Genomic DNA, 23,644 nt, shown 5'->3' on the forward strand with positions numbered 1-23,644 from the left:
CAGGATATGAACCCTGCCCTGGGCCTAGAGATGTGGTCTAGTTTGTAATGTAAAATGTGAACTGAGGACCAGGTTACTGCCTCTGGGATAGAGGTGGTGTCCGGGCCCTTGAAGAAAGCCCTCGAGGATGCCATGGCTCTAGTGGAGTGGGCTCTTACTGTACCCTGAAGTGATTTACCATGGTGATGGTAACAGATGGTAATGGCCTTGGAAATCCAAGTTGCAATAGTCTGTTTGGACGCAGCCCTCCCTAGTGCTCTAGGGTGGAAAGATATGAAAAGTTGGTCAGTCTTTCTGAGACAGTGTTGTGAAAGCAGAATCTAATTTGTCTGTGAACATCCAGGGAATGAAGTGCTCTTTCACTTCTTCCCTGTGGGTTTGGATAAAAAAAACAGGTAAGTGGATGGTCTGCTTGAGAGACAGGTCATTGACTACTTTGGGCATGAAAGATGGATTTGTCCTGAAGGTAACCATGTCTTTATGAAAGAAAAGAAAGGAGGGGTAGCCATTAGCATCTGGAGCTCTGAATCTCTTCTGGCTGAAGTGATAGCCACTAGAAGGACCATCTTCCAGGTGCAAAACTTTAGGGAAGCTTGATCAGTGGGCTCAAAGGGTGGCAGTGTAAGCTTCTCCAGCACATAGTTGAGATCCCAAGGAGGAGAAGTAGGTTTCCGGGGTGGTCTGAGATGTAGGACCCCTTTGAGGAAGAGCTTCAAAGGGAGCCTGGATGCCAAGGTGGGATCCATGGGTAGGCATGCAGACACAACAGACAGGTGCACCTTAACAGAGGAGTAGGAAAAGCCTGTCTGAAGCAACACACAAATAAGACAGCACTAGGGGAATGTCATTGTCAGCGTATCCAGCTGCTTATTTTGACACCAAGTAATGAACCTTTTCCATTTAGACAGGTATGATTTTCTAAAGTTAGGTTTCCTGGCTTCCTGACATCGAGCACATACTCATTGCAAAGGTCTCTGTACAGGATCAGAAGCCTATCCGCCACAGGGTCAGGTGCAACAGCTGCCACTATGGATGGATTAGAGATCCCTTGTGCTGTAGGAGAAGGTACACTCTGAGTAACTTGCTGTGATTGCCCTTGGACAATTGGAGTAAGGGGAACCAATGCTGTCTAGCCCAGTAGGGAGTCACCAGCAAGATTTTCGGGTTGTCCTGCTGAATCCATACCAGAACCATCTGAGAGGGAAGGGGGGGATGCATAAAAGGTATTTCCCTTTCCATGAGATAGTGACGGCATCTGTTGCCAGAACCTGTGGGTCTGGTCTCCTGGTACAGTATCCAGGAAGTTGCCTGTTGTTGGCGGAGGCAAACAGGTCTATTTGTGGTGTACCCCCATCTGTGGACCATGTCCAGAAAGATATCCCCGTGAAGCATCCATTCGTGATAGTTTGTACTGGTTCTGCTCAAAAACATCTGCTTGGGAGTTATGGACAGAGGGAATGTATGCTGCTTTAAGGGTAAATCCCTGGGAAGTGGCTACTTACCAGACTAGAAAAGCAAGTTTGCAGACCAGGTAGGACTTGATCCCTCCTTGTTTGTTGATATACCACAGGACTGTGGTGTTGTCTGTGTACATCAGGAGAGATCCCTTCCCAAGGAAAGGAGTGAATGCCTAGTGGGCTAGGAGGATTGCCCTCATTTCTCTGGCATTGATGTGTTCGGTTTTTTGCCTGCATGTTCACAGGCCTTTAACGTTTAGATGGCAGAGAGTGGCCCCCCACCCCAGGTCTGAAGCATCTATATGCATGACCTGAGAAGGTTGAGGTGGTTGGAGGGCAAGTCCTGGGTTGAGATTCACCAGAGCCAACCACCATAAGACCTCCTGTTTTAGGCATGGAAGTAAGAGGACAATGAGTTCCAGTAGGCCTCAGGGCCGTGAAGGCTGAGAAAAGGCTTTGGCTAAAGGCCTGCCAGTCTGGAATAATTTCTGCTGGCTGAGAGATATGCTTCCCCATTTTCTCTCCTCTTGAGAGTCCCAATGGGCGTCTTTAGGAGCGGGCTTCAAAGTCTAAGGCAGGGAATCAAAGTTTCCCCTGAAAACACTGGTCGTCCCCCCCGGCATCCAAAACGGTTGCCGGAATAGCCTCTGCAGATGTGCTCTCGCTCAATGGTAGTACAGCTTCCTCAGAGGTATCAGTAACATTTGGTGCAGCAAATCCAGGTCCAGATCTTAAGACCAGGCTGATGTCAGCCACAGACTGTGGATCGGCCAAAGAGGCTTAGCAAGCGTTACAGGCTGTAAAGATCTGTCCTTTTTTAGCGGTTCAGAGGAAACATCCAATGAGCCCTCCATACGCAAAGCAAGTTATTTTAGACGTTGGTTCAAAGTACAAAAATTGGGCGCATGCAAACGACTGCGCAATGTTTTCAGAATGAACGCCTGGCAAATAGGACAGGCCTTATAATCGTGTGACCACCAGAGACAGAACACTTATGAGCGTCTTTACGAGGGATCTGACTGCCATACTGACATTTACCCTTTCTGGATGACATGAAAAGGCAGGAATACAAAAGGAAGAACTGAAAAGGTCCCAATGGGGTACTTAACTTGAATCAGTAGTCACCAAAAGCAGGAGCACCTGGTGTACGACTGGCAGCTGGAAAGTTCTGAGGGCTGGTGCGTGCAGACGTCACTTTTATGGCCCAAGTACTCTCGCCTAGACCAGACCTCTCACACACCTAGGAGGGACTGAAAGCTTTTGGATACTGGCCGTATGTATGCGAGACTAGAAGGGTAAACCCATATGCAGAATACTGCAACATAAGAATAGGACATCTTTTATTACGGGTAAGAATGACTATGAATTCTGACAGTATAGCCTGTATGAAGTTTTTGGACCCCTTGAATGACTTGTTAAAAATCAGCTATGACCATGTGTAAATACTTTCACTACACCTGGGAGAAAAGGTTCTGCGACCCTAGTCAGACCAGACTTGTAGCAAAGTCGCAGTATTTAAGTCTATTGCAACCCTGTTGTAGACAGCATCTAACCATATCCACCAAAAACAAAATATTTAAAAACAGACTTCAGCATACCCTAAGTAACAGTTACGTTGTACTCTAACATGCTTTGAATTTCTGCAGAGGTTAGACTTTTGTCATAAGTTTCACCCGTTTGAGAAACAAAACACTGAAGAGATACTGCGAATTTAGAAGCAAAATCAGTTTGTAATAATATGAAAATAGGTTTGCTCACACAAGAACTAGTGTGCCCTCCATTATATGCAATGTGTACTATAAAGACTGCAAGGAGTTTGGGGAAGCTTTCCAAAGGAAATAAAACTAAATCTGAAGAACAGAATTATTATCAGTCAGTAGCTTTGTGTACAAACATCCAAGATAAATACAAATTATGCAGATTTAAACCAGTCTACATACCTAATTTAAAATGGTACAAACATAATTAAGAGCATAGTATTACAATTACCTTTGCAGATGTGCATTTTTGCCCTTGTGCAGTATGTATTAAATACTAACAAAACTTTAATACACCTGTTCTACTCATGTTGACATACTTCTAATACCAGAGGGACTTGGGCTCCAAAACTACCTGGCAGTTACCCATCAGATCCACAGTTCTGAAGAGAAAAATGGCAACAGAACAAAGTCCTTAAATTCCAATTCTGTTTAAGCATATGCCTGCAGAGGACTCACTGAATGTAGTCCAATGTCTATCAAAGAGTTAAGTTAGCTTTCTGGACATAATGCACACTGCATCCACTATTCTTCCAATATTCTGATGGTTCAACTCTATATGCTCCAGCAATGTAATGTATTTATGCAGTCTGGACACCCAAAGCAACTTGGTTCTTTAAAAAGACTGCTTTGGGTGGGAAGACTTGCTAAATTATGCTTTTTTGCTTGGCATAATTCATTAAAGGTAGCTTGTGGCTTCAATTATTTTTTTAATTTTAATGGAAGTAATGTTCTCAACTGAAAACTTACACTCAACTGGACACAGACAGAGTTCTAGGTCTGTGCAACTAGAAATACAAATAGCTTTTTTTCTCCATACAAAGGCAAGGTGGTATCTACCTACATCTTAGTAGAGCCTTGGAAGCACACTTGTCTTACAATGCTGGCTGCAAAAAAAATCTGCAGCTAAAGAAACACGTGCGTCTGTCATTGAGGGGCATCACCTCCATTCCAAAAAGACAGGACTTCAGCTGGTGGGAGGCCCAGCTAACTAGTCTTAAGCATGTCAAACTATTTGGGAAGTACTATGGTGAACTTTTCAAATGGATTTCATTCCACAAGAAGGGATCAACAAGAAAGTACAATAAACTATAAAATGAGCAAAATGCAACTCGTTACCTTACCATTGAAAAAGAAAAAAAAAAAAAGCACTTTGCATTCAGAAAAAGAGGTGATCTACAAATATAAACTTACATGACTTTAACAAAGAAGTACTCCCACACTACCATCAGTATCTGGACGTTCCTACAAGGGGTGATATCTTGGACGAGGTTGTACATAAACTTAAGGAAAGCTTATAAGGCAGCGGAACTTCCACAAACGGGAAATTGAACATTTTACCATCTTGCTGTCGCCTGCTTACAAACCTGCACTGGTTAGAGAAACCCACAAAAACAAATCAGGGTATGGCCCAAGGGGACTATGGAGGCCCTCCGAGACTGCTTTGAAAGAACCAACTGCGACATGTTCAAGGAGGCAGCCACAGTGAATCAGCATCTGAATACTGATGAATACACTGAGGTAGTGAAGGCATACATTTCAAACTGTGTTGATGGGGTAACAAATACCAACAGTATCACTATTAGAGCTAACCAGAAGTCATGGCTCACCCCATAAAGTATACGAGCTTTGGAAGGACAGAAACGCAGCTTACAGGGCTAAGGACAAAGCAGCCCTAAGGGTAGCAAGAGGTAATCTGAGGAGGGGTATAAAGGAATCCAAGAGGGAGTATGACAGAATGGTACAGAGCGACTTTGCAGACATGAAGGATGCAAGGAGACTACAGGAGATCACAGACTACAAAATCAGGTCAGCACAGTGTGAGGACAGCATCAAGTTCCTGGACAGTTTGAACATCTTTGGTAGATTTGAGGAAAGAAACAGGTTGTCACTAAAGCTACCCACTGATGAGAAGGATGCTTCAGCACAAAGGATGTAAGAATAAAGCTAAGAAGAGTGAACCCCAGGAAGGCTGTTGGCCCAGACAACATACTGGGCAAGGTGTTAAACTATGCACAGTGCTCAAGGAAATATTTAACACCTCGCTTGCCATGGCAAAAGTACCCTCATGCTTCAAGGAAACAATCATCCCACTACCTAAGAAAACCACTCCTAGCTCAACAACTACAGACCAGTCACAATGAAATCCACCATTACGAAATGTTTTGAGTGGCTGAAAAGCATCTTTTACCATGCCTACCCCTCCTGATTTTGACCCTCTTCAGTTTGCATACAGAGCCAACCGATCCACGTCCGATGCCATATCAGTAGCACTACACATCTCCCTTAAGCATATAGAGGGCAAAGACAACAATGTGAGGGTGCCATTTATACACTTCATATCTGGATTTAATAAGGTGGTACCAATGCAGCTGACTGAAAAACTGGCACATTTAAAAATCAGTAAACATCTCTAACTGGATCCTGGATTTCCTGACTGAGACCACAGAGGGTGTGTTCAAGAACACAAAGTGCATCACAATTAACACCAGGGTATTCTCAATCCCACTGTTACCATTTTGACCCACGACTGCTATGCCAAGCAAAAGTCCAATCATATCAAGTTTGCTGATGTCACACTCATGGGGCTCATCACAAAGGAGAATGAAAGGGTGTACAGAGAGGTGGTGGCATCTCTGATCACCTGGTGCGAAGGGAACCTTGACCTGAATGTCAGCAAGACTAAAAGAGATTATAGACTTCAGGAAAAGGAGAAAAAAACAGCCAGTGCTCAGGATCAATGACGTGTGGACAGGGTTAACCTGGTGCGAAGGGAACCTTGACCTGAATGTCAGCAAGACTAAAAGAGATTATAGACTTCAGGAAAAGGAGAACAAACCAGCCAGTGCTCAGGATCAATGACGTGTGGACAGGGTTAAGAGTACAAAATTCTTGAGTGTACACATAGAAAATCTTTTGTAGTCTGGAAACACCAGCCAACTGGTCAAGAAAATGCACCAACGCCTCCACTTTTTAAGAAGGCTGAAAAAAAGATAAGCTTCCTCCTCACTCTCCACCTTCTATAGAGGTGCAATAGAGAGCATCCTCACCTGCAACTTCACAGTGTGGTTTGGAAGCCACACAGTTGCAGAAAGGAAGGTGCTACGAAGAGTGGTGAGGGTTGCAGAGAAGGTTAACAGGTTCCAGTCTTCCATTCATACATCTTTATTCTGCAAGCAGCATCCAAAAGGCCACCAAAATACAGGCCAACAAGCATCCTGCACATGGATTGTTTAAGCACCTGGCATCAAGCAGGAGATGTCGCAGCACCTGCTGCAGGACAACAAGATTCAGCAATAGTTTCTACCCTACAGTGATTAGATTTCTGAACGCTGGCACTAGTCCCAGGGGTCTGGACACAAGTCAATTTTTATTTGTGCAATATACACATATATTCCAAGTGCAATATTTACTTATTATATCCATAGTCAGCATTATTTAACCAACTAAAGTGGAATATTAAACAAGAAACTTGGGCATTGTTCAATCTGTAGTGTTTTGTTACTTTAGAGTTAAACTCGGGGGAGGATATTCTTTTCCTATACGAGTGTTGATAAATGTCTCTGATCTTTCTTGCACGTATTGGGAGTAGTACTGAATTTGTTAGTTATGTTTATTCCTCTACTTGTATGTGTGGTTTCACTTCCCTCTGTAACCTCTAGAATTGAGCTGATGCACAAAATTTCATTTAGGCTACGTGTGTAGTTCTAAATGACAAAGTTTACTTCAACTTTGATAAACAATGTTTTTCCTATCAACACAAATAGAACAGTATGGACAATGTTAAAAATGGTCCTCTATTTCCAAAACCATCACACCAGTTAGTTGTGAAGACAGCTAATTTAAATAAACGGTCATAAAAAAACACTCATATGGTCAAAAATAAAAAGTTAGTCCCGCCTCATACCTGTTGTAAGAATGGATATATCAACTATGCCAGTTCTTGGGTCTGTAGCAGACTGCTTCAGTGCCTCGCGGTGAAGACGTTTGGCTTCCTCTACATCAATTGTTTCCACTTTGCTAGAGAACCGCACCTTTGCATGAGCTTCTGCCAAACGAATGAGAGATTCCAACTGTCTGGGATATGCAGACACCATGCCTCTGCCACTGCCAATTTTTCTCATATCCACATAGGCCTAAGAATGAAAAGAAATGCCCAATGACTCTTCTGAGCAAATTACAGATTCCCTAGAAGTTCTAATAATTCAAAAGTTCATCTAAAAAGTTCATTCAAAAAGACAGAATAGTGGTGTAAAACTCTTATGATAACCAAAGATGTTCTTCTCTTCGATATGTTGCAGTACTCAAGAGTCTGCCACAGGCTGCCCTGAACATCCGGCCAGTGTACAAAAGTCTAAAAGCTGCTGTAAGGTACGTGCAACATCGGACATAGGATACTTTCCAATGTCGGTCAAAGTGACGTCAGCACATACCATCTTCAGAACTGAATATCCCAGGAAGAACCTCAACCTAAGAAACTGATTCTATGCCCTTCTATTCATATGTTGCAGTATTCATAACATGAGGGGGAATACCAAAGCTTGTTCAGAAGATAAAGTGGGAGGAGGGGCAGCAGCACTTTACAAACCCCCTGAAGAATTTCCCTGGCAAAACCAGCTCTAGATATGCCATCCAACTTGTAGTTTTGTAACGGTATGGACAGAAGACCAAGAGGCTGCTTTTAAGCTAGAGGAAGTATCCAGACCCTTGAAAAAAGCACTGAAGATCACCATTCTAGTAGAATGTACCTTAACTGGAGAAGCAAGTTTTTTTTTCCATGAGCCGCATAAAAAAAGGAAATCTCCTCTTGGATCTCCAAGGTTATTTGCTTGAAAACAGATCTGCCCAGAGCCCTGGGATGGTAGGAAACAGAGACTGAAATTTCCTAAAGGACTTTGTTATATTCAAATAAAACCAGAGTTGTCTATGCACATCCAAGTGTGCAAGATCCTATCAATGGAAGACTGTGGACAGACTAAGTGACAACTCATTCACCACCTTAGGCATGAAGGAGGGATCAGTGCATAGGGACACCCTTATCCTTGTGAAGAAGAGTAAAAGGAGAAGCCGTTAATGGCCTGAAGTTCTGAAACTCTTCTGGCTGAAGTGATGGAAAACCATTCTTCCTTTGGCAAAGTGCAATGCTGAAGGGAAGATGAAAATGTTGGTTCAAAGGGGGGCACTGCAAGTTTTTCCAAAAAAAAAAGTTTAAATCCCAAGGAGGTGGTACTGGTCGTCTTGGTCAGACATGAAAGACGCCTTTTAAAGAAAAGTTTAACTTCCAACCCAGACGCCAAAAGGAGGGGTCATAGGCAAACAGAAAGGGCTGTGAGATGAGCTTTTACTAAGAGTATGATAACCCAGTCTTCAGTAATTCACACAAACAAGGAAAAAAAAAAACACGTATCAGGAATATTCACGGACAAGGGTTCTCGATTTCTGGAAAGACAGACTGAAAACTTCTTCCATTTGTTAATTTAAGATTTCGTAGTATTGGGTTTTCTGGCCTCCTGCAAAACTTGTAGCACGTCCTCAGAAAAAAAGTATCTGAAAGGAATCAAACCCCCATCACCCACAGTGTCACCTGTATTAGAGATACCTTGTCTGTGTGACTACAGCCACTCTGAGATAACTTATGATTGTCCTTGGCTAAATGCAGAAGGGGGAACTAATGCAGTCTTGGCCAAAAGGGAGTCACCAGCAATATTTTTGGTTGGTCCTGTTGAATTCAACAGAACTTTCTGAAGGGGGGCAATGCATAGAGAAACACCCCCTTCCAAGAGAAGGATAAGGCATCCATCTTCCATGCCTGAGGACCAGGAACTCTGGCACAAAACTTAGGAAGTTGTCTGCTCATAGGGGAGGCAAACCGATCTACTTTAGGAGTACCCCCACCAGTGGATAATGTCCAGAAACACACCACTGTGCAACATCCATTCGTGGGACAGACAGACCTACTCAATGTGTCCGACAACATTGACTAGAAGGAATGTAAACTGCCTGAAGGGTCAGCTGATATCGCTTTGCCAGTTCCCAAAGCCTTGAGATCCAACCTGCACAGGAGATGTGACTTGGTTCCCCCTGCTTGTTGACATATCAAAGAACTGTGGTGTTGTCTGTGAACCACTAAGATACCTGGTTCAAAGAAAGAATGAAAAATTAGCTGGGCAAAAATGAGAGCACTCATGTCTTATATTTGTGTGTTCCTTCATTTGGGAAGGAGACCACACATCCTGAACTTTCAAAAAGGCAAAGGTTCCCCCCATGTTACGTCAGAGGTGCCAGTGAACACCTCCTGAGACAGAAGCAGGGGGTTTCAGGTAAAGTCCTGGGTTCAAGGAAACCTGTTGAATTCACCACTCATTCTTTTTTCATGCAGGAAAGGAGACTAATCCCAAAATCTAGTGGATGACCATGTTGCATCCAGACTGACCTGAGATACCAGTGGAGTTTCCTCGTGTAAAGTTTGGATATAGGTTAACATGGGAATAGTGGATGCCATAAAGCCAAGCAGATAGAGGAACTCCCTGGCAGTCTAGGACTGGAGTGGAATGATAGTTTGAAAGTAAGTGATGAGAGACAAGACCTTCTGAAGAGGTTAGGAAACAAACATCTCGTTTGACTGAATTATGCATCCTAGGAAGACTTTGTTCTGTCAAGGAATGAGAGGATTTTTGAAAATTGCTAAATCCTAGTACTTCCAGAAGAGATGGTGTGAAGGTTTTAAAGTAGGTCTGGAGAATGAGTCTTGAGGAGGAGGTTGTCCGGGTAAGGGAAAATCTAATCCCCCCCCCCCCAGAGTCTGCAAAAGACGGCAGGAGCTAAGCATTTTGTGAAGATCCTTGATGCTGTCGAGTAAAAGGGCAAGGAAGAATACTGAAAGTGTGAGTAAACAAGAGCAAAGCAGAGAGATTTCTTAAAGAGAGGATGAATGGGGATATGAAGATAGGCATCCTTGATGTCCACAGTGACACCATGAAGGCTTGTGGAATGAGAGGAAGCAGAGTGTTTAAGGAAAGCATGTGAAATGAGGGTAAGGTGTTTAGATTAGAGAGATCTAGAATGGGTCTCTCCAAGGACCATCCTTTCTGGGAACTTGGAACTTTCTTCAGTAGAAACCCTTTCCTGTTTTGGAAGGTGGAACCTCTTGAAATGGTACCCTGACAAAGCAAGGTGTGAATCACCTGGAAAAAAAGTAAACTGATCTTTAGGAGGTTGTGGAATACCCCTAAAGGTAGGAGACTTCCACACCAGAAGGTACCCTCTGAGGACAATGGAAATGACTTAGGAGTCTTGGGCGATCAGTTTCCAAGCAGAGAGGAACAGGAATAGACGCAAGGATAGAGGGGTTTGACTGCAAACAGGTTAGCAGTCACAGACTACATGGCTTGTCGGAAAGGGCTGTTCATGAGCAACAGGAGTAGAAGTAGACTTGGCAGAATAAGGCTTTCTGGCACCTCTTACTCTTAGGAGGTGGTGGTCTGAACAGCTTCCTTACAAAAGGGACTTCAGAAGAATAGCTCCTTTAAAATCTTGGAACTGGTGACAAAAATATGTTTAAGGTCCTGGAGCTCCTTGCCCTTTTCTTGCAAGGACTTAAGGAAGCAAGCTGGGATTTACTGTTGGAGTCTGAAACCTCAGAAATGAGCTTACTGGCTTGAGACAGGAAGGCTAAGGAATATTTAGCCATATGGGTCTAAAGGCCAGAGTGGCCAAAGTCTATATGCCCCCAAACCTCTCTAACTTTGCTCTACTTGTCCAAGGGTAGAAGGGAGGTAGAAGGCAATAGCTTAGAGGGCTCATCTGCAGCCACAGACAGTGTCGCCGGGTCTGCAGAAGGGCACATAAAAGTTAAAATCCTCTGGCACTTTATAGAACCTGTCTGTCCCTTTAGGGGCAGGAGGTTGTGAATGTGGACACAGTAGCACAGGAGAAAGCATCCAAGAAAGTTGGAAGAACTGGAGGTACTGCAGATGGGGATGGAGAATCTACCTGTAAAAGATGTTACCTTTTTTGTATGTCTGAAACTCAGGAGCAGTCCCACTTGAAAAATTCTCATCTACACAATGATCTTGCCAAAGGTAATATGTTCCTCTGGAGAGGAAGTTCCATTTCATTCCTCCTCTGGGTAAAGAATACTCCAATGGAGAAGACATTTGGGCAGAGTATGCCAAAGACTCATTCCCCGAAGAACCATTCTGAGAGGAATCTTCAATTCTGATCCATTTTTGGGGAGAAACTGAAGAAAGGAAAGGAGAAAGAGAAACTCCTGTGGATTGCTTAAGGGACATGAAGGCATTCAATATTCCTTGTTAAAAGGCTGGTCAATTATTGGATTGTTCCAGAGGAGAAGAATGCTTAGTTTTCTGCTAATTCAGTGGAAAATCCATACTGTGGAAGGACGAGGGACCAGATGTCAGCCTGCAAATCGACAATATTGCTTGGGACCTCCTCACGAACCAGGATTTGTGTAATGCTTCTTGGGCCTTCAAAGACCGTGAACCCCCCCCCCCCATGTCCAAAGTGGATGTCTGTATATCCTCTGACGAAGTACTAGTAGGATCTTTGGCAGTCTCCACAGTGGTACCTATGGAAGAATTCCCAGCTATCTCTGAAAAGGTATCTGGGCCAGCATCAGTTTGGGGAGAAACATCCGGAACTGAAGGAGCAGCAGAAACTTCAGGCCTAGATTTCTTGGCCTTCTTCTGAACAGGCTCCCCTGAAGGACCTGATGCATTTTTCATAGCGTCACCTGTAAAACACTTAAGATATTGGTTCTCTAGATGCACACCAAGAGAAGACAGACTACAATGCAGGGTCTTTGGGTCAAAGGCCTTGCAAATAGCACGACAGGTATGGTCATGGTTAGGGCCTAGGCAAGACAGACAGACCATGGGAATCCTTATGTGGAATTTGCCTTCCACACTGACACTTGCCCCTCCTAGACGACATGTAACCTCAACAAACAGTAGCACAAAAAAAAGAAGACACTCCAACGGGGGAGTTATCTGAAAAGGAATCCGGAACTTAGCTGACGAGCAAACTACCGGAGAGGATTTCAGACCGGCACAGGAGTTCTGAGGATGGTATGTGCAGACATCTGCTATAGACCAGACATCACTTTGACAGACATATGAAGGGATCCTATGTGCAACGTGGCACATACTTACAGTAGCTTTAACTTTTGTACACTGGCCAGATGTTCGGGGCAGCCTTGCAGCAAGCTCCCTCGTTATAAATACTACAACATAGGAATAGAAGGACATCCATCAAATACAACTTGCTTAACAGCATACAAGGCTATCTTCATTCTGCTATCATGGAATAAGTGAATGGTTTCACCTTTGTCAGACAACTTAAAGGCCGTAGCATACCTCTCAACGGCTACAGTTTAGATAAAAAAAATCACATGATTTTAGTCCTTCAATTTAGACTTGCACCTAACCTTCCTGGGAAAGTCAGGCCTCATCTGTATATACCTTTTTGGGTAATCTTTGTATAAGCCTATTTATAAATCACCATCTATATAGTGTTTATTACATGAAGATATTTTATTAAGAAAAATTAGAACAAAAAGCTAGCATTAAATTTCAGGAGTCTTGAGAAAGGATACATACCTGCAATACTTTAAGTTAGTTTGGATTTTTTTTAATGAATGCAACCTTAATTTTGAGACAAACAGCATCAATAATGACTCAATAGGTTTACTTTCAGTAGCGAACCATGTTTGTATTATTGGCATCTTGGATTTTTTTTTACGAGTGCTTTCCACTTCCATTGGCATCATGTGTTGTTTAAAATCATGTTCAGGGTGTAAACCTTTTGACTGTGTAAAAACTAAGTTCACACCCTGCACAAAAAACTGTCAGGATCCCCCATTACACAGTCAAAAATTAAATAAACATGGAAGAAATGCAAAGAGGCAGCCTATAAACACTTACTTTATAACATACGCAAATCAAAATTAAACCTAAAGGCACACAAAAACTGTGCCTTAAAGGTGAACTAAAAACAGTGCAATTCTCACAATACTAAAAACAGACAAATGCAGTCGCAAGCCAGGCATACCAGACAGCATTCTGGTTTCAAGAAAACTAGCAAGACCAAAAACAGAAACACTGCCCACTAATTACAGTGAAGACTAAGTCAGTTTAACAACTTACAGCACCTAAAAGCACAGCCACATGAAAATCACATGCCTGCAGTTCAGAGTTCACAATTTTTTTCCAAGGACACTGAAATGGACATACCGTTTTCAAGTCTGTGTGGTGAACCAGCAAGAATAAAGACTTGTTACATGCATCAATGTCTGAACTCTAAAGAAACCTTTTCCTAAAAAATTATGCTACAGGACTTTAAAATGAACAAAGCATAGGTTAGGATAAATGGATGGTGGAAAGCCATCCCATTCAGGAGAGGGAAGAGGGGCATAAGCTGTCCACAATTAAAACTCTAGTTAAAAAAAAAAAAAAAAAAAATACATACCTGGGCCAGATATGTGCTTGGAAGTCTCACTACACTCCTTGCCAGACAATATTTGTGTTCTTACAAGATGTGCAACAGACCCCAGACCAAGTCCAGCACTAGCAGCTCAATTATGTGTATATGCGCATGTGGCTGTGCGTTGGGGGGGGGGGTGAGCAAGTTAGATGTACTACAAATCAGGATCAAGCTTCAGAAAATTTAAAAGCAGACAATAACAAATCAATGTGACCATAACACTTTCAATCCACACTAAGATGTACCGACAGCTAAACATTGAATAGAAAAAGGAATGCACATAAGACATCAGTTCTCAATATAAAAAAGTACAGAGTTAGGACTCCGCTGTGCACCACTAGAGATGTCTTGTTACCTCAATCAGTGCTTGCCCCGCCTCCTCACTAAGTTTAGGATGAACATATGTGCGAGCATATGCAATGTAGTCCTTCAGAACAGCCATATCCAGATGCTCCTCCTCAATCTGCTCCTCACTCTGGTAGTACAGGGAAACCAAGTGGTGTGCAAGTCGTCGGTCATAAGCTTCATCTTGTGGGTCCAACATGAGGAAGATTAAATCAAATCTGAAACAAATATGTTATAACATGTCAGCTGCATATACCAGGCAATGTCTACTTGCTTAACACATCCACTTCTACAATGCTGAGATTCAGATCATGTTATGAAGATAAAGTAGTTACTTTGCTACATAGTTAATGCTACTGACAACAGAATTTTCTAGGAAAACACAGTCTGTGTTGACCTGCCCACTACACAACTACAGTTGTGCTAAAAGCTTATAACTGCAGAAGTCAAATATCTACTGCTGCAGAACTGATTCTTGAGTTTCCAACCAGATGTCTAACAGATGACAGGACTTCCAGAGCTCTTTACCATTTCCCCTCAATCCACTAACCACAGGTCCCTTAAGAAATCAAGATGGTGATGGTATAAAGGTGTCAGCCAGTGCCACCTTCTGATTTTATTTGCCCTAGTAAAGTGTTTCCAACAAATAGGGCCACAGTAAAATTTACTCTGAAGCAACCAGCCCGGGGGGGGGGGGGGGGGGATCTATGAATCCCAACCAGAAGATCGCAAAACTGCCTCTCCAGGCCAGTAAGCCCAGAGAAGTGTCAGCTTTGTGAGGCAGACATGGGAGGAAGTTATCAGGGTACCCACCATAACCTAGCTATACCCACAGAAGAGGGGATGGCAGGAGTGAATTAGTACCGTAACAGTGGATATGATGTACTCAACATCTATAATTATGGTAAGTTCTCAACATAACTACACCATGTTACATCAGTATCCTCTATTACAGTCCCAACCTTCTGGAAAACCTAGTTTACAGATCTTAGAATGCCTAGCCCTGGATAAAGGTAAGGGACATGCCCTGCAGAATTGTCTGTCACAGGTTGCCCAAGCCATTAAAATACTGCTCAGATTGCAAAAAACACTGCATTGTTTTCAGTAAAAATGTTAAGCTAAACCCTCTCAGGAGAGTAGTGATAGCTACAGTGGCCCTTGCAGAATGAGCCATAGTATGGCCTGAAGTTGTATTGCCAAAAAAGCAGATACAGTATGCTATTTTTGAAACTGTTGACAGGCTTATCCCTTCCTGCTCCTTGCAAAATTAATTACTGCTCAGATCCACGGAGATGCCATGCTCTGCCAGTTCCCTATGTAAACCTAGCAAGTGCAGTTTTTCTTCTCTTCCCCATTCAGAGGTGAAGGGATTGCAGAAAAGATTAATAACTTGGCTGAGGGATAACTCTAACCACATCAGGGATGAAATATTGTAATCTTTTAGGAGAGCGCCATTCTAAGCATTAACCAAAGGGCTTTTTACATGAAGGTTGTCTACAGCAAAATTCTTCTAGCAGAGAAGAGCACCAGGGAGAAGGAGGCAACTGTGAGATTGTCAAAGTCATAACTACTGCCATGGTGGAGTAACTTCCGTTTTGGTGGTTGTGTAATCACCACTTTTAGGAATTGCTTAAATGGGAATAGAATTTAGGGTTCCAGCAGCTAACAGGTTAAGATGGCAGACACATGTACCTTCAGTAAGACATACCATAGGCCTGTATCTTTAGAGTCTGATGGGGGAGAAAGTACAGTTGTGTAAAGTCTTACCAGAACAGTTGATGCCCTTCGCTTCACTGTTGGTGTTCTTTACAACAGGGATCCCCTGCCTAGGACAACCTAACTTCTGGCCAGTATACCAAAGCCTGAAGTTGTAATGGGTACACTGTAGATCTCACACATGCTCCCAGCAAACAGCCTGAGGCATAAAGGTGATGTCTGGATGTACCATCCTCAGAACTGAAATGCCCCAGTAGGAATGACAGCCTAAGGATATTACCAGATAACAGGTGCATCCAGAAGGAAAACGTACCAGGGGAAAGAGGGAGCAAATACTGCACCAGTGAAGAGAAAGACATCTACTGTTATGGTAAGATTCTACACAACTGTACTATGTCCTTCCATATCACTGTTGCAGTATTTTTTATAATATGGAGAGTAAAATAGCTCAAGAAAATAAGCCCTGGCCCTAGAAATCCCATCCAACTTTTAGTGCTTGGTAAAGGTATGCACAGTGCTTGGTAAAGGTATGCACAGAAGTCTAGGTAGCTACTTCAAGATAGCATTATCATCAAGAAAGCATCAGAAGCCGCCACAGCCCTAGCAGAATGAGCCTTAACAGAAGGCAGGAAGGCTCTTCCCATGAACAGAATAGCAAAAACAAACCTTCACCTATCCAAGAAATAGTTTGCTTGAAAACAGTCAGACCCAAAGACCTAGGATGAAAAACAAAAAGCTGTTCAGATTTATTCAAAGCTTTTAGTGTTTTCCAAACAGTATTGGAGCGGTCTATGCAAATTTAAGGTGCGCAAAACCTTCTCACTAGCAGACTGCAGAGAAAGGAAAAAAAAGTAGGCAAATGAACAGATTAACAGACCACTCAAACCACTTTGGGCATAAAAGGATTAGTACAAAGGGACACCCTGTCCTTATGAAAAACTAGAGGAGGACTAGCCATAAGGGCTTGGAGCTCAAACACCCGTCTAGCAGAGGTAAGGGCCAAAAGAAAAAAAAAGTCTAATAACAATGCTGTAAGGAAGCTGAAGCAGCAGGCTCAAAAGGAGATTGAGTCAAATTTTCTAAGATAAATTAAGACCCCATGAAGGAGGGACAGGCTTCCTGGAAATCCTAGTTTGGAGTACACCTTTAAGAAAAGTACAGTTTTGTACCTACCATAAATGTAGATGTTCGAAGATCCACATTGCTGCAGTCCTAACACTTGGGTAGTCCGCTGTCCCAGTCGGCCCGAATACCAAAGTATAAGGCTGACGTCAGTCAAGGCGCATTTGTCTGACATCAGGACGTCAGGGTACAAATGCGCATGACCGACGTCATATCCTCAGTCTTTTCTTGCCCCAGATGTCAGAAGACCCTAAAAAGATAAGGCCAAAACCAAAAAACACCAAACACTCCTGTACCTAATATATGTACAATATATACAATTTTACAAAAATATAACCCCACCCACACAACCACCCCTAAACACAGAGGGGAAGGAGGGAGGGTAAATTGGACTGCAGCAATGTGGATCTTCGAACATCTACATTTATGGTAGGTACAAAACTGTACTATGTTCTTCATCTCACATTGCTGCAGTCCTAACACTTGGGTAGAATCCCAAAGCAGAGGTAAGGGAGGATGGCTAAACTATAATGAAGCAGGAGCTGCCAAAATGCCCTGCAACACAGCAGTGGCAAAACCAGCCCTGGATTTAGAATAGAGAGGAAGGTGGTAATGCTTGGAGAAAGTATGCACTGAACTCCAAGTAGCTGCCTCCAAAATATCCTTAGTTGCCACCCCCCTTAGAAATGCTGTTGAAGTGGCAGTAGCCCTAGTGGAATGAGGCCTAATCCCAGCTGGAATCTCCTTGCCATGATGGGAGTAACAGAATGCAATGCAAAACCCAATCCACTTAGATATAGTTTGTTTTGACACAGGCTTGCCCTGAGAACTCAAAGCAAAAGAAACAAACAACTGCTGAGACTGCCTAAAATCCCTAGTCCTGCTTAAATAATAACGCAACTGCCTGTGTACATCTAAAGTGTGCAAAATCTTTTCCCCTATTTTGGGGATCTGCATAAAAAGTAGGCAAATGAATAGTTTGGTTTAAAGCCACACTAGAAACCACCTTAGGCATAAATGAAGGATTAGTACGTAATGATACCCTATCCTTATGAAAAATCAAAAAAGGCTCAACCGCCAAAAGGGCCTGCAATTCAGAAACCCTTCTTGCAGAAGTAATGGCCAACAAAAGCAGTCTTCCATGACAAGTATTTCAATTCAGCAGTAGCCGAGGCTCAAAAGGTTGTAGAGTAAGTTTCTCCAACACAAAATTGAGGTCCCAAGCAGGAGTAGGAGCTCTACGTGGGGGTCTTATATTCTTTGCCCCTCTAAGAAATTGCTTGAACAAAGGATGAGAAAACAATGGTGGGTCACAATCATAGTGAGCTGAAATTGCTGCAGCATGAATCTTAATGGAAGAGAAAGACAAACCTTTGTCCAATAACTCAGTAAGATATTGAAGAGCCACACTCAAATTAGGCTCAGAAACATCCAAATCCTTTGCTGCACTCCAAAATAAAAATCTCTTCCATTTTTCTGTATACACTTTACGTGTACTAGGTCTTCTGGCTTCCATAATCACATTCAAAACTTGTTGAGGAAGTTGAGACCTGCTGTGGTTCAAAACAGAATATGCCAGGCTGTTAGATGAAGAGAGTGAAGCTTGACATTGAGTAGATGACCGTCCCTCTGAGACAAAAGGTGTGGAATTAAAGGTAAAGGCCATGGAGGCTTCCTTACCAGATTCCTCAGTAATGGGTACCAGTGTTGCCGAGGCCAATCTGGAGCTATCAAAATCATCCTTGGCTTGTCTTGTCTGACCTTTAGGAGTACCTTTGGGAGGAGAGGCAGAGGTGGAAAGGCATACACATGAAGATTTTTCCAACTGAACGAAAGAGCATCCACTTTCCAAGCTGTGTGATGAAACCTTTTCGTGCAAAACTTTGGCAGCTGGTGGTTTAGTGGAGAAGCGAACAGATCTATGTCTGGAGTTCCCCATGACACTGTCAATTTCCAAATACATGAAGATCCAGTTTCCACTCGTGGGGATCCATGATTTGCCTGCTTAACACATCTGCTAAGGAGTTCTGTGCTCCTGGCAGAAACCTTGCCTGAAGATTTAGCTGCAAGCTGAGCGCAGTCTCCCACAAAATCATTGCTTGCCTGCATAGAGGATAAGAATGTGTTCCCCCTTGCTTGTTGATGTACCACATGACAGTTGTGTTGTCTGTTAGAATCAACACCTGCCCTGGAAGAAGTAACTCCTTGAAAGCCATTAATGCAAACTGGACTGCTAACATCTCCTTCATGTTGATATGTAGATGCTGTAGTCTGGCAGGCCACTTGTCTTGTATCCACTTTCCATTCAGATGAGCTCCCCAAGCTATGTCTGAGGCATCTGTCGTTAGAATCTGACTCGCCTCTGGCGGGTCACAGAGAGTCCCTTGTTTAGGTGACATTCCTGAGCCCACCACAAAATTCCTTTTGAATGCAAGGTATTATTGGAATGACAGTGTCCAAATCCTGGCAGTGCTGTGTCCATACATTTTTAGATACCATTGCAGCTTCCTCATATGCAGTTTGGCATTGGGAAGCACCAGAATACAAGATGCCATGAACCCTAAGGCTTGAAGGACTGTCCTTGCAGTCAGCCCAGACTGAAGAGATAGTTGATGGAAGTAAAGGGAAAGATTCTTTTGTTTGTCCGGGGTTAAAAAGGCCATCTGGGCTGCTGTATTCAGTCTCACACCCAGAAAGCACATGTCTTGAGAGGGTACTAGACTGGACTTTATTTCGTTCACAGAATACCCCAGGCATCTTAGCACTGCTATCACATATTCCAGATGCTGAAGAAGCTCGTCCTTTTCTTGAGCCAGAATCAGACAGTCGTCCAAGTAAGGATAGATTTGTATTCCTTTTAGCCTGAAGAAAGCTACAACTGGAGCCAGAACTTTTGTGAATACTCTGGGCACAGTAGATAAGCCAAAGGGCAATGCAGAGAACTGATAATGGGAATTTCCAGCTCGAAACGCAGATACTTCCTGCAACTGAGTCTGATAGGCACATGAAGGTAAGCCTCCTTGAGATCTAAAGTTACCATCCAGTGATCTTTGCCCAGCAGAGGTAAAAGCTGTTGTAACGTCAACATTTTGAACTTGGGAATGTCCAGATAAGTGTTGAGGATAGACAAATCCAAAATTGGTCTCCACGTGTTCCCCTTTTTTGGTACTAGGAACAGGCGAGAATAAAATCCTAGGCCCCTTTCTGGCACAGGAACCGGCTGAATGGCCCCTATCTGGAGTAACAGAGAAATTTGCTTGTGAGCCTCTTTTCTTTGTATAGGAGGAATGTCTGGCATGCCTTTGAAAGGAGGCAAGGTATGGAAATAAAACCTGTAACCGTGGTGAACGATATCCAATACCCATCTGTCTTGGGTAATAACACTCCAATTTTCTTTGAAAAGTGCCAGCCTTCCTCCCAAAGGTGCTGCCAGACGAGAGGGCTCTGGCAGCTGAAAAGGCAAGTCATCGGGTCTGCTTACGAAAGGACTGACCCCTGCCCTCACCAGAAGACTGGGCAGGCAAACTGCCTGTTCTAGGCCTAAAAGAACCTTGAGCTCTGCCCCTACCACGTCTAGATCTACCCCTAGACTGAGAATCATAAGAAGGATAAGTCCACCCCTTAGTAGGCCAATTTCTACTAAACTTTGGAGGCTGAACCTGCAAAAAATCTTTAACAGTCTGCATAGACTTAGCCTTGTCCTCCATTTTCTTTAAAACTGCTTCCACAGGCGCACCAAATAACACATCAGATTGTAAAGGAGCATCTAAAATCCTTGTCTTTACATGTTCAGCTAAATTCTGATCCCTCAGCCAGGCGTGCCTGCGAAGAACAGAACCAGTGGCTGCCACCCTCGAAGAGGCCTGTACAGCATCAAAACCACATTGCAAGGAATGCTTACCCACCTGTTCAGAAACATGAACTAAATCCTGCAACTCTTTACACTCAATACCTTCCGCCAGAGCATCTACCTTAGACTTCAATTGTGAAAGGAGATAATTTTGGTATTTCAACATGTGAAACTGGCAATTCAAAGCCCTCATGGCTAAAGTGGAAGAAGTATACACCTTCTTTCCCCATCTATCCAAAGCCCTTGCCTCTTTATCAGAAGGAACAGGATTTTTAACAACAGAAGCCTTAACACCTTTAGGGCCCTGAGAAACAGTTTCTGGGTCTGCCCTAGGACTATGAGCTTCAGGCACCCTATAATACCTATCCGGTTTAACTGGGGCAGGAGGCAAAGAATCAGGGTTCAGGGAAGCCTCTGCAAAAACATCCTCTACCACATCCAGAACAGGAGGTATAGCTAAAGGCCTATGCTGGGGTAGAAACAAAAATTCCCTAAGCCTTTTCCTGGAATCAGAGAAATCTTGACCTTCCCATTTAAAATGCTCCCTCATGGAATGAAGAGTCTCTGAAAAAGAAAAATCCTCAGGAGGAGAAGCCGAAGGTGTAGAGTCATCTACATCAGAATCAGAATAAGGAGGATACTCCTGCAAGTCTTCAGCCGAAGACTCAGAAGCTTCCGAACACTGCTCAAAACTCTCAAGCTCAGGTTCCACCCTAGACCTCTTATCAGGGGGGGGGCATAGAACCTCTAATCATAGTAATCAAATCTTCTGCCATTTTAAGCATATGTTTCTTAGGCAGAGACCCTGAAGAACTAGGGGAGACCCCCACTGAAGTTAACCCTGGCCTGCCTCTAGAAGAAGCATTGGAAACAGAAGGGGAGGGCCTAACCACCTTAGGAAGGGAGGGGATAACAGCTACCCGAGAAGCCCCTTCAGCCTGGCCTACCTCCTGAGAGGACACATCCTGTAACAGTAAAGTCTCTCCCTGAGAATCCAAAGGAACTTCTGGTAGAACCACCGGCTCCACCGAGCCCTCTAAAGAGCCGACATCCGGGACAGACGGTTCTTCCACCCTAGGCTTCGCTGCTTTGTCCTTGCGCTTTTAGAAGCGGGCGTCGGAGCATCCGACGGCATGTTGTAATTGCAACGCTTCCCAAAAACTAACCTGGCACAATCTAATCTTCTCTTAATAGTGCGTTTGTTAAATCTAGCACAAGAGCGACAGCCAACAACGTCGTGCTCAGGCCCTAAGCAAGGTATACACAAGGTATGGTAATCTCTATGAGGTATCTGTTTCCCACAAGAAATACAGTTATTCACTTTTTCTGACATCCGGTTAAATACTGAGGCAAGAAAAAACAAAAATATTCCCAACGGGTACTTAGCCAACTTTGATTCGGTCTGAAACTCCGACTTCAGAAAATTTCAGAACGCCAACCTGCACTCGCAATACTGCTTCTGCATCGGACCATGCGGCAAAAAAGACTGAGGATATGACGTCGGTCATGCGCATTTGTACCCTGACGTCCTGATGTCAGACAAATGCGCCTTGACCGACGTCAGCCTTATACTTTGGTATTCGGGCCGACTGGGACAGCGGACTACCCAAGTGTTAGGACTGCAGCAATGTGAGATGAAGAACATCTGTCTGATCTCGAATCTGGATGCCAAAGGTGGAGTCAAAGGTAGACAGGAAGAAAAAGCTGACAGGTGAAGAATGTCAACCCAGCACTGAACAATTCACTCAAATAAGAGATAAGACCAGAGGAACAACCACATTAAGTGGATCCAGGTTAAGAAAGACACCAAACAGAAAATTTCATTTGGACAAGATTCTCTGGCCTCCTGCAGTACCCGAAGCACATACTCAGAAAAAGGGTTTTGATCTCTCTTCATACACCTTATCACCCACCATGTCAGCTGAAAAGTGGACAGGTTGGGATGGACAAGACCTCTTGTCTTGTATGTCCACCCTGTGAGATAACTGAGGACTGCCCTTGGCTAAATAAAGAAAAGGAGGGAACCAATGCTGTCTGAGCCAAAAGGGAGTCACCAGCAAGATTTTGGAGCATTCGGTTTTACCTTGAAAAAGGAACTTCAGAATGACGGGAAGGGGAGGAAAGGCATAAAGAAACATCCCCTTCCATCCAGGCCAGAGGACACGGGACTCCATCCAGGCCAGAGGACACGGGACTCCATCCAGGCCAGAGGACACGGGACTCCATCCAGGCCAGAGGACACGGGACTCCATCCAGGCCAGAGGACACGGGACTCCATCCAGGCCAGAGGACACGGGACTCCATCCAGGCCAGAGGACACGGGACTCCATCCAGGCCAGAGGACACGGGACTCCATCCAGGCCAGAGGACACGGGACTCCGGCTCAAAATAAAGCTGTCTATTCAGAGGGGAGATCTACTTGGAGTACCGCACTGCTAGAAAATGTCCAGAAACATCACTTAAGTATCCACTTAGGAGGTTGTGTTATGTACCTGCTCAGAAAATCTGCCACTATGCTCAGATCTGAGGGAATGTAAAATGCCTGAAGGGTCACCAGATACTAGATAGCTGGATCCCAAACCTGAAAGAGCTAATCTGCACAAGAGATAGGACCTTGCCCCCCACCCCCACCCCCCACACTTGTTGATGTACATCACGGTGGTATTGTCTGTGAAGACTGAAGGGCTCTGGATGGAATAAAATGTAAAGCCTGAAGAGCCAGAAGCAGGGCTCTCATCTGACAATGGATGTTTTCTTCCTTTTTTCGGAGACCAAAGGCCCTACACTTTCAAAGGACTGAAGGAGGGCCCCACCCCATCCCACATCCAAGACATCTATGAAGAGTTCCTGAGAGGGGATTGGAGGTTGAAAAGGAAGCCCTGGGTTGAGGGACAACT

The 23,644-nt window shown here is 43.8% G+C and overlaps 1 protein-coding gene across 2 annotated transcripts in view; it reads right to left on the minus strand.

The window, feature by feature from the left end:
• The window catches only part of MCM4 (minichromosome maintenance complex component 4), a 314,512-nt gene that overhangs the window by 69,434 nt on the left and 221,434 nt on the right, over positions 1–23,644 (minus strand). For both annotated transcript variants that reach the window (XM_044065228.1, XM_044065227.1), the window contains exons 14-15: positions 14,070–14,277; positions 7,122–7,350 (exon numbers count right to left, since the gene is read on the minus strand). In XM_044065228.1, coding sequence (XP_043921163.1) covers positions 7,122–7,350; positions 14,070–14,277 — 437 coding nt within the window. The remainder of the gene's footprint in view (positions 1–7,121; positions 7,351–14,069; positions 14,278–23,644) is intronic.

This window comes from Protopterus annectens, chromosome 3.part0, assembly GCF_019279795.1.
Source record: "Protopterus annectens isolate FY-2018-M chromosome 3.part0, PAN1.0, whole genome shotgun sequence".
NCBI lineage: Eukaryota > Metazoa > Chordata > Ceratodontiformes > Protopteridae > Protopterus > Protopterus annectens.